General features: G+C 39.9%; 1 protein-coding gene and 1 pseudogene across 2 annotated transcripts in view; both read right to left on the bottom strand.

Moving 5' to 3' along the window:
- LOC310962604 (cytidine monophosphate-N-acetylneuraminic acid hydroxylase-like) overlaps window positions 1–15,828 on the bottom strand; it is a 78,068-nt pseudogene that overhangs the window by 52,407 nt on the left and 9,833 nt on the right. The window lies entirely within an intron of this gene.
- On the bottom strand, window positions 6,024–12,462 carry LOC310962529 (cytidine monophosphate-N-acetylneuraminic acid hydroxylase-like; the record flags this gene model as incomplete). Its single annotated transcript, XM_083935034.1, has 6 exons — window positions 6,024–6,130; window positions 7,141–7,292; window positions 8,757–8,872; window positions 9,132–9,248; window positions 10,876–11,050; window positions 12,374–12,462. The coding sequence occupies 5 exons, from the start codon at window positions 12,460–12,462 to the stop codon at window positions 7,154–7,156; spliced, it is 636 nt and encodes a 211-aa protein (XP_083791160.1). The 3' UTR covers window positions 6,024–6,130; window positions 7,141–7,153.

Here is a 15,828-nt window from a genome sequence, read left to right as displayed (position 1 = left end):
GCTCTGATAACGCCGCCTGCGTGTGGATGGTCGGCCAAAACGATACTAAAGTTGTGAGGTTACAGATAAACGCGTCTCTGTGTGGACGGGCCCTAACACTCCTTCTCAGCAGCACAGGTGTGACTCCGACATGCGGCTCTGTGTTTCAGTTCCAGCCATGTTCTACGTGTTTTATCCATATTTCTGTAGTTATTCCCTCACCTTCACATACCGCATACACAGGAAACTAGGCTCAGATCTTAGCCCTTAGACTATGGATGACTTTTGCTGTTGATGATCTTCAGGTTATTTTTTTAAGTTATTTTGCAAATGTCATTCAGCTACTAAATCATGTGTACTCTCCTCACACTACCGAGGCAGGGTTATTTCAACAACTGTGGGATGTTTGTGTTGATGGTAAGATAATGGGCGTTGAGTACATATTGATTTTGGCGTATCGGTTTACTGGTGCATTATGTCTTCTCTTTTCAAAAATATTATCCTTTGGAGTTTGTTGTTTTTATTCTTATAATAAAAATAAACCACTTCTCTTAATTTACAGTACGCAATTTACATTGTAATGGATGGAAATGGGACTTTGTTGAGGTATGTATAAATAAGTAATTATATCATCACTAGTAGATGCAAGGTTTTTTTTTTTACACTGCTGATTTTTGATTTTGGTTAACCTGTTTGACTTAATTTCTTGTCGTCACTCAAACATGATGCAACTAAGGCGATGGTGGGGCCTCGTTCTCCGTAAGAACTTCCCCGTGCCGTAAACAATTGTTTCACTGCAACAGACTTGCCAGAATAGACTTTGGAACATTGTAAGTATGGAATGTTTGCTATCTACTCACCAAGGTCTGCAGAGGAGCTTTTGCAAAGTAGAAAGAGTCGATGGTCTGAAGGTGGGGTGACAAGCATTCATGGTGTGCTAAAAGATAATCCTATGGATCTTTTCAGAAGTAGACAGGTTCAACCAGTTCTGTAAGTGAGGGAAAATGTTCATCACTTCTGCAACTCGAACTGTCTGTGCGGAAGTTAGAAGACTATCGGAGTTAACAGCGAGACAGTGTTTGCGTAGACCAAAAGCAGGGGGGGTGAAGAATTAAAAATCAATGTGTGAAGTATCATAATCATGTGTTAGTGTGTGTATTAGTAATGATTAATTAGAGTGTGATAATCAATGATTGAAGAATTAATAATCATGTGTTAGCGTGTGCATTAGTAATGATTAATAAGAATGTGATAGTATGTGCCTCTGCTATTATTTGACCAGGCTCAAGCTTTTCTGCTTTCTCCAAAAGCACACAAACTTTTGACTCACAGAAACTTTTGGCAGTCAGTCGAGGTCACAAAGACAATGAACTAGCCATGTTGCAAATATGCACCTGGCAACTAGGTTGAGATCAGGATAATTGTACTTGCTGTGCTTCCTTGACAGATAAAGAATAAGACTCCTGCTATACAGAGGATACTCCGACGCGCAGGGAGGAAGATGGAGGCTGGAGCAACTGCTACTTCTGAAATACACATATGCACGCACAAGCGGACACATAACCACGCCTTTGTAACAAGTTTATATGCTGGAGCAGATAGAATAGAGATCAGGAACTTCTTGACTCTGATCACGGGTACTGTGTTGTACACAGTTACTCTAGATAGAGAATAGAACATTTCTCCAGACGTCTGTATCATCTGATGTCCTCCTGCTAATAAATGCCTGCTGGCGCACTAAACTTCCAACGACTCTGCTGACTCCAGGAAGCCTCCTGTAGAATTTGAATTACGTAATATATACTCTATGAGGTCCTTCTGATTTGCCTTAAGTATTGTGTGTAAAATTCCTACAGGGGTGACCCACAATGTAAAGTGTAAAGTATTTCCAATAAAACTGCAGTCACAAAGTATGAAATTAAGAAGGACCAGATCTATCCTGCTTTGTGGTAGCCTGAGCGTCCGTCATTCAATCTGACTGCATCTTCCCAGTAGGATTGGGTATAGTTTGGGTTTTTCCGGTACCTGTGCTAAAATAAAGAATAATATAGATGCTTTTAAAATAAAAAGAAACAACGGCCAACAGCATTAAAGAACAGTTAAAGTTAAAGAACTTCTTGGCAACTTTATTAAAAAAAACTACTTGTGACCAATTTAGCAACATATTCAGACCATTAGGGAAAAGGGTGAAATATATGGTCGGCCTAATTCATTCCCATGCATGTGGCTCAGAGTACAGTTCAGTATATAGTCTATAGGTCCTTGTCTCTCCTCTTGCAGCAGCACTGTTGTTGTTGTTATGTGACGCCATGGGATTAGAGGTCCGAGGTGGGGAGATGACGGCATTGTTTAACGAAGCAGTAGGTTTCACCGTCCAGACGACAACTCCACGGGGGGCGTTTTCAAATCTTCCCACTCTGGGACCAGGTTACAAAAAATACTGTTTTCAGGCTCTGATAACGCCGCCTGCGTGTGGATGGTCGGCCAAAACGATACTAAAGTTGTGAGGTTACAGATAAACGCGTCTCTGTGTGGACGGGCCCTAACACTCCTTCTCAGCAGCACAGGTGTGACTCCGACATGCGGCTCTGTGTTTCAGTTCCAGCCATGTTCTACGTGTTTTATCCATATTTCTGTAGTTATTCCCTAACCTTCACATACCGCATACACAGGAAACGTGGCTCAGATCTTAGCCCTTAGACTATGGATGACTTTTGCTGTTGATGATCTTCAGGTTATTTTTTTAAGTTATTTTGCAAATGTCATTCAGCTACTAAATCACGTGTACTCTCCTCACACTACCGAGGCAGGGTTATTTCAACAACTGTGGGATGTTTGTGTTGATGGTAAGATAATGGGCGTTGAGTACATATTGATTTTGGCGTATCGGTTTACTGGTGCATTATGTCTTCTCTTTTCAAAAATATTATCCTTTGGAGTTTGTTGTTTTTATTCTTATAATAAAAATAAACCACTTCTCTTAATTTACAGTACGCAATGTACATTGTAATGGATGGAAATGGGACTTTGTTGAGGTCTGTATAAATAAGTAATTATATCATCACTAGTAGATGCAAGTTTTTTTTTAACACTGCTGATTTTTGATTTTGGTTAACCTGTTTGACTTAATTTCTTGTCGTCACTCAAACATGATGCAACTAAGGCGATGGTGGGGCCTCGTTCTCCTTAAGAACTTCCCCATGCCGTAAACAATTGTTTCACTTCAACAGACTTACCAGAATAGACTTTGAAACATTGTAAGTATGGAATGTTTGCTATCTACTCACCAAGGTCTGCAGAGGAGCTTTTGCAAAGTAGAAAGAGTCGATGCTAAGAAAAAAGCTACAGGTAGGTGTCATATAATGTGTGGTATTGTCTTAAACCAAGTGTTAAAGACTATTGTCTTACCAACCTCCCACCACTATTGAAAGACGTCTCCCTAAAAAGGTCTCGAGTTGCCACATCCAGTTCTTAAGGATCAGGTACTGTGTAGACTCTTAGTAAGGTGAACGTTTGTACACTGATCCTTATCATTTGGGAGATCTCATTGATTGTATTTGACTGCCACTTCCCGATTTAATTGTATCTCATCATAATTATACAAGTTGTAGCCTACTCCATTGCTGACCTCTTGCACTACTTTTATTATTCCCTTAAATTACTTGACGTTTCAGAAGCTTCATTTGGACAGCACTATCTTCTTCTTCTACTTCTTGAATTTGCGGCACACTTGACATCAGAGAGGGAGGAGCTCAACGTGGTAGGTGTCAAGCACTTCTTCTGTTTACTCCACTCTCCAGTCTGGAGCTGCCGCGCCCCAGGTATGGGCGCCCATGCAGCCCTCCGGCCAGCTTGGGTTTCCCCATAGACTGTATTAAAAAGGTTTCTCCCCGCTTCCTCTTCGTCCCTTAACTCTACTTCTGAATAAAAAAGGGTTTTATAGGCTACCTGGGTCTGCCACCCCTGTGGCTCGTTTCACTGTTTAGTGTAGAGTTCAGGGTCAGTGCTTAAAACAGAAAGACTACATGCAAACATACATACATACTGGCAGATAAATTAACACAAAAGGAACACAACCACTGCAAAATAACACAGAACACAACATGCAATAATCAATTAACAATAAAATCACAGCAGCAAAAAAAATAAATATGCACACTAAAACTGAACATGTCACATATCCAGGACCTCTTTGTCTGTCTCTCCCTGTTCGTCTTTTTTTGATTGACAGGCAACGGTTTGCTTTCCAGTGTGCACCAAAGTCTGGAGCATTTTGATCAAAAATAACTTTTGTTCCAAACTGAAACTTGAACATAGCTTTTTTTTTTTTGTCCGAACTGGTTCAACCCTGACAACATCAGCAGGTGTGTTCTCAGTGGATGAGAGATCGATCAGAGCAGAGGAGAATTAAAGTTTATCAAGATATGTGTGAAGATATCAAGGGAATGTACAGCAGCTACAGTTTTCAGAACAAATAAAGACCCGCGGAGGAGTCCCGCGTGTTGTTTCTGCTGCTGAGTGAAGTGATGGAGGTTAGCTCCAGACTCCAGACTGACAAAATAAAAGTGTCTCCTCCTGTGATTTCTGACCAGGAACAGCTAACACTGAACTACTGTCAGATATTTTATTGAAATTTCTTTAAGAGAAATGCTCTGAATGAATCTGACTTCCCTTCGGTAAACAGTTAACTGTGTAGTGTGTGTCTAGAGCTTTTATCATAAAAGGTAAGAACGGAAGAAGGAAGCTATCTGCACTGCTGTTGCCAAATTAAAATAGTGAAACAGTTTTCCGTCTGCACACAGCAGACCTCTGTTGTCTTATGATCCTCTGAAGTAAACACCACAATTCGATTGGTTGATGAGAGCGTAAATCGGCCAACATTTGAAATAAGAACTTTTACATGGAACTAAATAATAAGCAGCACTCCACATTAATGGTGCTGCATTATGGCAAATTTCAGGCTCACTGTGTACTATATTACATTTACTGCTGTTGTGCATTGTGCATCACCCTCAGTTGCCGACACATTCTTCATTACAATGATACAATGATTTATATTCTTATTTTTGATAGAGAATATTTTATTATTATCATTATTATTATTATTATTTACTAATTATTTATTAGTTACAGTTTTGGAAGGTGGAAACCCTTAATGAAGGGTGCTTCATTCAGCTGAGTGTGACTCAGTTATTAAATAGGGGCCAGATTGGTAGTAGATGGTAGATTCTGTATGTCAGATATAGGTGTGAAACAATATAAGTTAGGTCTGACTGATATACACCATGACAACTGAGCTGAAGTTTTGTTTCTCAGCCAGCAGCTGTTTTAGCAAACATGCTCTGATTAACCCACTGTACACCCAAATGCCGCTAATAAATGAACAGCGGAGTGATTTAGATAACAGGAAAGACACAGGCACATTACAATCTAGAGTAAGTAACTTTATTGTCACATGGCTTTGGTGACTGCATAAGGTACACTTCATGGATGACACTGTATGCAAAAATGTGGAAATATCGATTAGCAGTACACAGTAAATCTCTGTCACTTGATTAACGCGGGCCTTGCACCAAGACTTCCAACAAAATAAAGTATTCTAGTATATGGTAATAGACAAGAATTTATTTTTTCATTTCCAGGTTAAATTTGTGATGTCACTCAACCCATTATCCTCCTCGACTGCTGTAAACTCAAGATATGCTCAGACTTAACACCACATATAGTACTTATAAAAGATGGACGAGTGGTCCATACACACCCAGCACCTAATCATGTATAGTGCATAATCCATACCACCACCACAGGTGACGGGGAGTTAGCAAACACCACGTCAGCTGTTGTACTTTAGTTATTTGTCATTATTATTGTTATTCATGTTCTTTTTCATATTTAGCAGATGAACATGGAAATCCACATACAGTACTTATAACACATGGACTAGTGGCACATTCACATCATAACCTAATCATACCTAATACATAATCTATACCAAAACATCACTTTAGAGGTTTACATATCATAACACAGAAAAAACAAACCACCTGCCCATAAAATAGATGAATTTTTACTCTTCTGAAACTTGTCTTCTTATAATTCTTCTTGAACTTCTGCCGTGTCAGCAACCCTTCATTTTTTGGTCCTGTAAAGCCTGTTGAGACATTTAATGTAAAAGTGGACTATTACAAATAAAAACTTCACTCAAATAACATAAATCAAATCCTATGATTAATGCAATTATCAAAGTTCTAATATTTCCATGCTACTACAAACACTGAAGCCAGAACATTGCCCCATAGTTTTTTACTAATCCATAAAGTTAACAATGGACTAATTTGGGATGATTGAACTGTACATAAATGTACCAGTATGGAGGGTTTGCTACCTGTTATGCATTAAGGACCATACCATTTTTAGTTACATTGTAACTATGTAACCAGAGATGTGGACTTGAGAATGAGACTTGTGACTCAAATCACAGTTTTGATGACTTGAAACTTGAGCTAACAGATAATAAAAGACTTGACTTGCCGTGAACATCAAAAATTTGTGACTTAATGACTTGAATGACTTGCCTGTTAAGTGACACTTGTTCGCTCATGCACAGAACATTTACCTGTTTTTCCTGGGGCATATTTTACAGTTTCTACCACACATTCTATGACTAAGTGTGGACACAGAGCTTTGATGTGAAGTCTGATGTTCGCATGCCGTTAGGACACGGGGTCATGTGTTTTTTATTAGGACCTGCTGTTCAGACGCATAGAATGACACTGCACACATCTCTCCAGTTTCTGTATCAGTAAATCTTTGGTCGACCTCGTCGTCTCTTCTTGAGAGCCGTAAACGCACACTCATCTGAATTACTTAGACCTGACTTGACAGACTGTGATAGATAACATGACTCACGGTAGTTCGAGGGTTCTACTATGTGATTTTTATACTATGCCAGATTGATGGAAACCAGTTTGTTGTAAATATGATAAAACATCCAAAATTAGTTGTGTGTTCCTTTAAAGACAAATTTACTCATTATTTCATTTATTCTTTTCTTTACTTCTTTATGTCAGTACAATCTAATCAAAAGAAGTTGGAATTACCCGGCTGGCCTGGAAGTTGTAAACCAAACAAAGACAAATCAATTACTTAATCTTCACATACCAGTTATCCATATTCACAACACTACACAATAGCTCCATATCTTTGACTGCTGTTGTGGTGTGCCACGCTCCTGGATGGAAGTCTCCTGCTGCAGGAAATGGTCCCAGTCTGGCCTGCAAACTGGTAGCTCTGTTTGGAAGTGGTTCCAAAACCTGGACACCGACAGGACAAATTAAAGTTTAGAACATTTACTAATCAAAGCAACAGTAAACATTGGGCCTCATGCATGAATGTTTGTATTTTTTCTTATATTTGTGCTCGCACAAAGCAGAGGAGGAAAATAAGAAAATCCTGCATGGGATTCATTAAACGTGCACAGACAGACAATCTGTTCTTACCCTCCTGAGTATGTTGATGAATCACATTTGATCTTAAATTCCTATTCTAGGCAATGTGGAGTTAGCTTAGGGAAACTCCCCATGAAGTCATATAAGGGCAGCAGACTGGAGTACTGTGTGCAAACCACAAAGCAACAAGTCACTGACATTTGACAGGTAACGTTCAACTTAGACAAGAGAAGAAAAGGAAGCAAAAGAAATGAAAATGCCTAATAAGGATAAGAAATACCTGAGGGCAACAAAAAGGGAAAAATATTTTCTTCTGCAGAGATACAAACTTTACTTTATGTTGTTTGTTTAAGAAAACTCTTCATCATATTTAATCCGCTTTTTCAAAAATGAATAGTACTATGAAAAAAATATTCTTCTTAATGTTAAAAACATAAAATGATTTGGGTTTCAACACCATGTCCGTGTTCAGGTTCATGGAAAACCGTCATCCAAGTCTTCAGGTGGTGGTGGGTGTAGTGGGGTCACACCATGATGCATAATGTGCAGAACACACCAGATTGTGACTATTTCACACCCTTTTTAAGGTGTGTTTCAGAGCATGCCACCTGTCACCAGCCTTTCTTTCAGTATACTGAGAGTGCGCTCCACCACTGAAGGAGTTCATCAGTTTCTGGTTATCACGTGAACTAAAGGTTGGATGTATGTTGAAAGGTAATAATTATGCAGACTTGTGAATAATTTTATACATTAGAATATTTAAAAAAAACACTCTAATCAGTGTAAACATGTTTCATACATGAGGCCCATTGTGTTCATTGTTCTTCCATCTCTGTCATGTGTTCCTTATTATCGAAGAATGATTTAGCAAAATTGGATCAAATGAAAAACTAGCATCATAAACACATTTATCAATAGATTTTAAGACGGGCAAGATGAGGACTGACACATTATGCATTTATTAGCAGTTAACTATGCTTTAAGCAGCTAAATTGAATCTTTTGGAGCTGATCTAAACGAGAGCAATGCCTTGATAGTATTAATAAATCCTTATTTATGCACTAAACATTTTTTAAAGGTATTTTTAAGAGAGAAAGACTGAAATGCATAAAGGGCTGGATTCAAACCCAGGCCTCTATGACCATAAATGGCAAACTGTATATATTAACTACATATTTGCAGCTCCTCATTTAGAATGAGCACTTTATGTGGTTGATATAATTCAAATAAGGTAACACAAGTACAAACATCTGTGCGTGCGTGCGTGCGTGCGTGCGTGCGTGCGTGCGTGCGTGTGTGTGTGTGTGTGTGTGTGTGTGCTATATTTACCTATGGTGGTAAATATCCGGGTCCCGGCTTATGCGGTTCTGGAAGCCGTAGTACAGATCATCCCAGAGACGACCGTGCAGCACCACGTATCTCATCACCCCAATCCTGTTTTTAATCTTTAGAGAGGAAAGCAAAAAGTATCATCTGACTCTTTTAATTTTGTGCTTTGACAATGCCTGCCATATAATATCCAAATATACAGAATATCAGATTGATTGTAAGATATTTTACCCATCTTGTTATTATTTTCTAATATATGATCTTTTGCTGGTAAATATATATAAATAATATTTATATATATATAAATAATAAATATTTCCAAAAGCTCTATTATACTGTTGTGTGTTGTTTGCATGGTTCTCTACAGTGTCTCACCTCTATGTAGGAGTGTTCTCTGTCAGGCCTCTCGGTGGGGAATGACAGATCCATGAAGTCCACAAAGTAGTCATAGCCATCACTAAGGGGTTCAAATGCGTCATCCGTCTCAATCACCTTGAATATACATGTTGGGACATATGGAAAAAGAAAGGAAGAGAGTCAACTAACCGAACCAGTTTTCAACTCATCATAAACTCACTGCCCACAGACTGGGGCTTTTGAAAGAAGGCGGCCAGGAAACCGTCAAAGCTGAAAGGAAAGAAAAGACGAGATGAAGAAATTGAGCAGATTGATAGCTTTCAAAATCTCAATGTTGCATGATATGGCTAGTTTGGATTTGGGACTAGCAATGTTGGTCGATCGATCAGCCGGTCCACCACTTTAGTCCAGAATGAATTTTTCAGAGATTTCAGTGGAATTCTTGGCACATGTTTATGGTCTCTGGAGGAGGACTCTTTATAACTTTAGGTTAGTGTTTAATAGAAAATGTAAGCAGGCTAATATGCTACACTAAAATGGTGAACATGGTAAACATTATTCCTGCTAAACATCAGCAGAAAACATGATGTTGTTAACATTTAGCTCAAATCACGGCTGTGCCTAAGTACAGGCTCACAGAGCCGTAAAAGTCTGCTATCATGGAACCCATTGTCTATCGGTCTGGCGATGATTTAGCTAATCATTGTTTATAATCCGATTAGGAACTTAAGACATGAGAATGGCGTTGGAGTTGAAAGACGGTATCTCTATTAATAGATATCTGAATATGAATGCATATAAATAATAACAAAAAGCAAATGAAAAGCTTAATCCTTATCAGAAGATTGCCAGTTGGTTCCAAGATTTGATTTTGGCTAAAATGCCTCTTTGTTTTGACACAGACTGTTTACCTGCATGCACTTGAGCTTTAAAAAATAGAAACCAGACCGCTTCTCTAACACAAATCTAGTCTTTTTTGCCTAAAGACTCTGCTTCATATGCAAAATCTGTTTATAGAGATGTGCGTGTTTGTAGACTCTTAGTCTTGTAATATCTGTACTTTCAAAGAAAAGTATACCATACAGATATTGCACAAGTTTAATCAAGGAAGCTGAAAGGAAGCTGTTTTTAAACCATTCCAGGCTACTTAGTTATCTCCAACTTCATTTTAAACAAAATAACATTTTGATAAAAACCTGAACCTGCAGACCAACATCACGTCATCAAGTGCCGAGGCCATTATTTGGGGGTAAAGAATCAGTTTCACAGTGAGTTTGTCTGTTGTGGTCAAGTGCCTTTAGAGGGGAATACATCGTTCTGTGTTGGTCTTTTTACTTTGCACTTTAAAAATGGTCACTTCACCCAAATTACAATAAGGTTTCTGAATCTATTCAGAAAGATATGCTCCCACCCCAATGCAGTTAGAGTGAAGTGTTCTTGTGAAATTGTCTTTGATTCATTCACATACGTTTTTTCTTGAAGCACTGCAAATATCATCCAAATGTCTTCCATGCTATTCAGAGTGGCACATGAATACTCAGAAGCTGCTGATCTGCAAAGGTCAAAGGCTGGAATTGAAGTGGCGATGTTGTTTTTAAAGCAGGCCAGGACTCTCACACTCCACAACTCTTCAGTAGAACAAAGTACCAGAACAAAGTTTGTGCTACCAAAGGTCCGCCCACATTAATATGCTACAGTGGTCGGGAGAGGTTCTGGAAATGAAGAGCCAAAAGAGAGGATCTGGCTTGTCAATTATATTAACCCGCACAACAAGGTTGTAGTTTTGAAAGCCTGCCCAAGTGTAATAAAACTGGATCCAGCTGTGATGTTTAAATATCTCACAGCTGATGGCACTGTTCAGTTCATCCACATACAGGTCGAAATCCCAACAGTCCTTGTAGATTTTGGCACTGGCTGGAAGATTGGTGATGGTCTCACTATGTAAGGTAATGTAGTGAAGGAAATAGTCACAGAAAATTGAGGTGAAACTTAGAACTTACAAGTCTTCATATGTGCAGTTCAAATGACAGTATAGTATGTACATTTATTACCATTTGGATGTTTTTGTATTTTCACCACCATTCCTCGTAGATTTGAGGATCACCCAGAATCCCTTGCCATTACTATTTACTTGTGATGTTCAAATGAAGCTTCATGAAGCATTTTTATTCTTTCCACTAGATAGAGCTCTGTTCAGGGTTAAAAACAAATTGAATCACCATTCATTGAGCCCTTTTCTTTAAACCAAGAGCTCCATCTAGTGGGTTCAACAAATAATAATAAAAATAATAATAATAATAATAATAATGCTTCATGAAGCTTCATTTTGACATCAATAATATTTACTACTCAATATAGGAAAACATTTACAACATCAGGTGGTGTAGTCGGCCTTTTTAGCAGTCTTTAACCTGAATCTTATTAACTATGTTTCACAACACTTAACATTGTACTCACCAACCTTTCACTACATGTTACAGTACATATTTGTTTCTGTTGCTACGTCCGTCAAACTTTCTATTCTCACGTGGCTCTCATGGCTTCCCATGGCTCTGGTAGATTCGCCACTCAAAACATTGTAGTTTTTTTTTTTTTTTTCATTTATTTCAGGTAGACAAAACTTCCCCTAATGCTGCAATCACACCGCATGTGATAGAAGTGATAGAAGCAGCATGATTACATACAAAGTCAATCTACAGATGCGATTTGAACGTAGGTGGCGAGTTCCTCGCTTTACGTACGTTACGCGATAGGTGCGAAAATCGATCGATCTTTGCGTCGAACGTGACAGTTGAAAATATTCAAAGCGTATCCCATGAGTGTATAGCGGTCTGATAGACAGGAGAGCCGCAGAGGCAGGTCAGCACCCACAGTTACGGAGATTAAATCACAGCTGATCTCACTGCAACACAACAGCTCTATAAAGATCCACACACCTCATCTGGGAGCTCATTCTGTTCTTCTGAGCATTCAGATCCCTGGTTAGCATCACTACCCGTTCAACACAAAAACAGAGTAGGCTGAGCCTGGGGCTAGCTGCAGCTAGCCGCCAGGTGCTACCTAACTACATTGACGCTCCAAACACATGATTGCGTTTGGAGCGTGATCACACCGTATCGCATACGGTTTGATCACAGCATAAGACGACTGTTTATGGCATATTTTATTAGCTGAAGCTAGCTAGCTAATTCAATTCATTCTAAAGTGTAAAAACTGGTTATTGCTAGGCAGGCCCGCGGTCAAGGGGGGGACACCTGTACAGTTGTTCAAGGGCCCTGGAGGTGGTAGGGGCCCAAGCTTTTTCTCCAAAGGTCTCCTTGGCCCCTGCCACCTCAAGGGTGATTACCATTACTCAAAAAAGAATAAAACATAAGATCCTTTAGCGACCAATTGTACCAATGTCCGTTGTACGAATGTCAGAGGGAGCCAGGCTGTAGATGCAGATAGCACAGCTGTTAAGGCGAGCTGCGCTGGAGGGATAGAGAAAGTGTCAGAGCTGGTGGATAGAGAGAGACAGAGAGGAGAGAGTCAGTCGGCAGATGAGAGCGGAGCAGGAGAGACGAGCTGTGCCGGAGAGAGGGAGGAGGGAGACAATGCGTCCGCCTCTGAGTCAGACCCAGAGTGAGCAGAAGTCATGTGCATTTGAGCCGAATATTGCCCGCACAACATAGGGCCTAATTAAAGCCACGTGTGTTAATCTATGAAGAATAAATGTTCAGTCAGGTTTAGGAATGATACCAGTCTCAGTGTGTTGCCGTCTTTCATTGGGTCATCATTCACTAATAATGGACTAAGTGGGAAACTCCCCTCAACCACCACCAATGTGTAACACCCACCTAGTCTATGGGGGGTTGATTCCATGATGCACTTTAGCTTCAAGCTGAAATTTGACAGATTTAGTTAAGAAGCACCGACCAGCCTCTAACACCATCTTGGTTATGCACATTAGTGCGCGCCTCAGCACCTCCTTACAATCATTTTGAAAAATAGCTTGCAGCAACATATTGAAAAAAAGAACTTTGAACTAGTTCGTATTTTGAATTATGAACAATGAACTGAACTAGTTCATTTTAAAATTTGTGAACTGAACTTTAAACTAGTTCATGTAGAACATAACACTGCAGCACTATCCGGCTGTTAAGTCTGACGTGACACCCTTTCAAAATACGATTTTTCGGGTCCAACCGCTCCGTTGAAACAAAACAGACACAACAGCCGAACATGTGAACAATTATGATCACCTCTTTTGTCTTTCATCGATAAGAAAGAGGTAAAATGACAATTATGTTGTTTTCAGATAAGTTTAAACAACGGGGAACACAGCGTTCGGTGTTGTAGAAATACGAGGCCCGGAACGGCTTGGACCCGGAAATCATATTTTGAGAGGGCGTTACGTCACAACTTAACAGCCGGATTCATGGCAACACAAAGCGCTTCACCAAAACAAACAGAAAATGGACAGACGACTGACAGACATCTCATCTCATCTCATCTTCAGCCTCTTATCCAGGGTCGGGTCGCGGGGGCAGCAGCTCTAAAACTTCCCTTCCCTCTCTCCAAACTTCCCTTTCCCGGGCCACATTAACCAGCTCTAACTGGGGGATCCCGAGGCGTTCCCAGGCCAGTGTGGAGATATTATCTCTCCACCTAGTCCTGGGTATTCCCAGAGGCCTCCTCCCGGTTGGACTTGCCTGGATCACAGCAACACAATGAGACTGCCCAGGGGGCATTCTTACTAGATTATCCGGAACCACTTCAACTTTCAACGCAAAGGAGCAGCGGCTCTACTCCGAGTTCCTCAGGGATGACTGAACTTCTCACCATATCTCCAAGGGACACTCCAGCCACTCTCCTGAGAAAACCCATTTCAGCCGCTTCTACCCGCGACCTTGTTCTTTCTGTCATGACCCAGCTTTCATGACCATAGGTGAGGGTAGGAACGAAGATTGACCTGTAGATCTTTGCCTTCCGGCTCAGCTCTCTTTTCAAATTATTAGCAAATTATTTTAAGAAAATTAAAAATCTTCAATACAACAGAACTAATGAATGACTGAATAAAATAGTAGGATGAAGTATAGTACAGTGAATAAGACTGAATTAAAAGCCAAATTTTAAAAACCCTCTGCCGCCCTCAGATCCACTGGCAGACTTTTCCACAGGTGAAGTGCCAGAGGATGTGAGGGTCCCTAAGGGTTCATATGGTAAAAGCCGCTCTAATAAATAACTAGGCCAATACCATTTTCTTAACACAATTAAGAGCTCTAAAACCCAATACAAGGTTTTTAATAATAATGGATTGGATCTATATAGCGCCTTCCTCAGTACTCATTGATTCTGAAGCAAACAGGTGGCCGGTGCAGAAACGTGAAAATTGGCTTAATGTGGGCTCTCTTTCTGGTTCTTGTTAAAATCTGTGCAGCTAAATTCTGCAACAGTTGTAGGAGATCTGCGCTCTTTTCAGGGAAGAAGAGCGTTGCAGTAATTGATTCTGGAAGTAATAAAAGCATAAGTGTCTCTGTACTGGCTTGAGAGAGAGAGAGACACGGTCTGACTTTGGCGATATCTTTCAAATGATAAATCCCATTTAAATAGTGTTTCTATTGTGTGGTTCAAAACTCAGCTCAGAATCGAATATGACACCTAGGGTTTTTACTTTGATACAGCAACTTTTTAGCAACTTGAGCACATTGGGGGCTAAATCCGGCCGGCAATTTGCCGTGAATCTGTCTGAATACGACGACCAGGCCGGTAAAAGGAAGCCAAATGCTGTCCAGTGTAAAAACACTTTAGGGTTACTGATTTATTTAGTTGCCACACAAACATTACAGATGCCCTTTCTCAGTGTGCTAGAGATCTAATCAGCCATATCAACCTAGCCATGGTTGAAGCACAAAGTTCACAGGAAAAGTGACCTTTTATTTGTTTACTGTTCCCTTTATACATTCATGACTGATTATCGCGTGATCTGATGTTTGTTGGAATTGGACACTGTGACACACTGAGAAGAGATCTACGTAATCAGCCAGATTAACTGGAAACACCTGTCTCGGTGTTCAGAGTCACATGTAAATGTTCTGTTAGTGCATGCAGGGCATGAAATTGGCACCCGCCCACACGCGTAATGCGGTAAACTTTTGTGATTGCCAAAACTGTCAATCTACCGCCACGTTGGCGTGTAGCCAATAAGACAACATAACACTAAGCAAGTGACGCCACAACAGAGGAGACTGTTCGGCGTATGTATGGCAAGTGGAGGAAGCAGAGGGGAGTGTCTGCTCCTCCTCTTTGAGGACTCAGAGCCCTCAGTCTGTGCTCTGTGAAAGGGTTTTTAATCAGTGTCTGACCTCGATATTACAGAGTAAGTAGTTTGGTTTTCTGTTTATTATTATGATTGTTATTGTTGTTTATCTAAGTGAAATTCAGTCAAAATAGTCAAAATATGTCTTGTCTTGAAAAGCAACAGAAACGTATAAGTAATTTGTTATAAATGTAATGTATATTGTTAATCTAAAATAAAAAACTCCGGTATTGTACCATTCTCCGATAGCCTGCCCCCATTTGGCCTGGTGCAGTCTACAGTGTTCAGGATCTTGTGACCTGCAATTGAAATATTTTAAAAGAGACAGTTCACACCAAAACTACATTTTCCTCTTACCAGTAGAGCTATTTATCAGTTGTGAGTTGCTCGGTGTTGAAGATATTGGCTGTAGATATG

The sequence above is a fragment of the Echiichthys vipera genome, assembly GCF_963691815.1.
Source record: "Echiichthys vipera genome assembly, chromosome: 20".
In the NCBI taxonomy this organism is placed as follows: Eukaryota; Metazoa; Chordata; class Actinopteri; order Perciformes; family Trachinidae; genus Echiichthys; species Echiichthys vipera.
The sequence above is the reverse complement of the archived record's forward strand: the minus strand, read 5'-3'. Positions and strand labels throughout refer to the sequence as shown.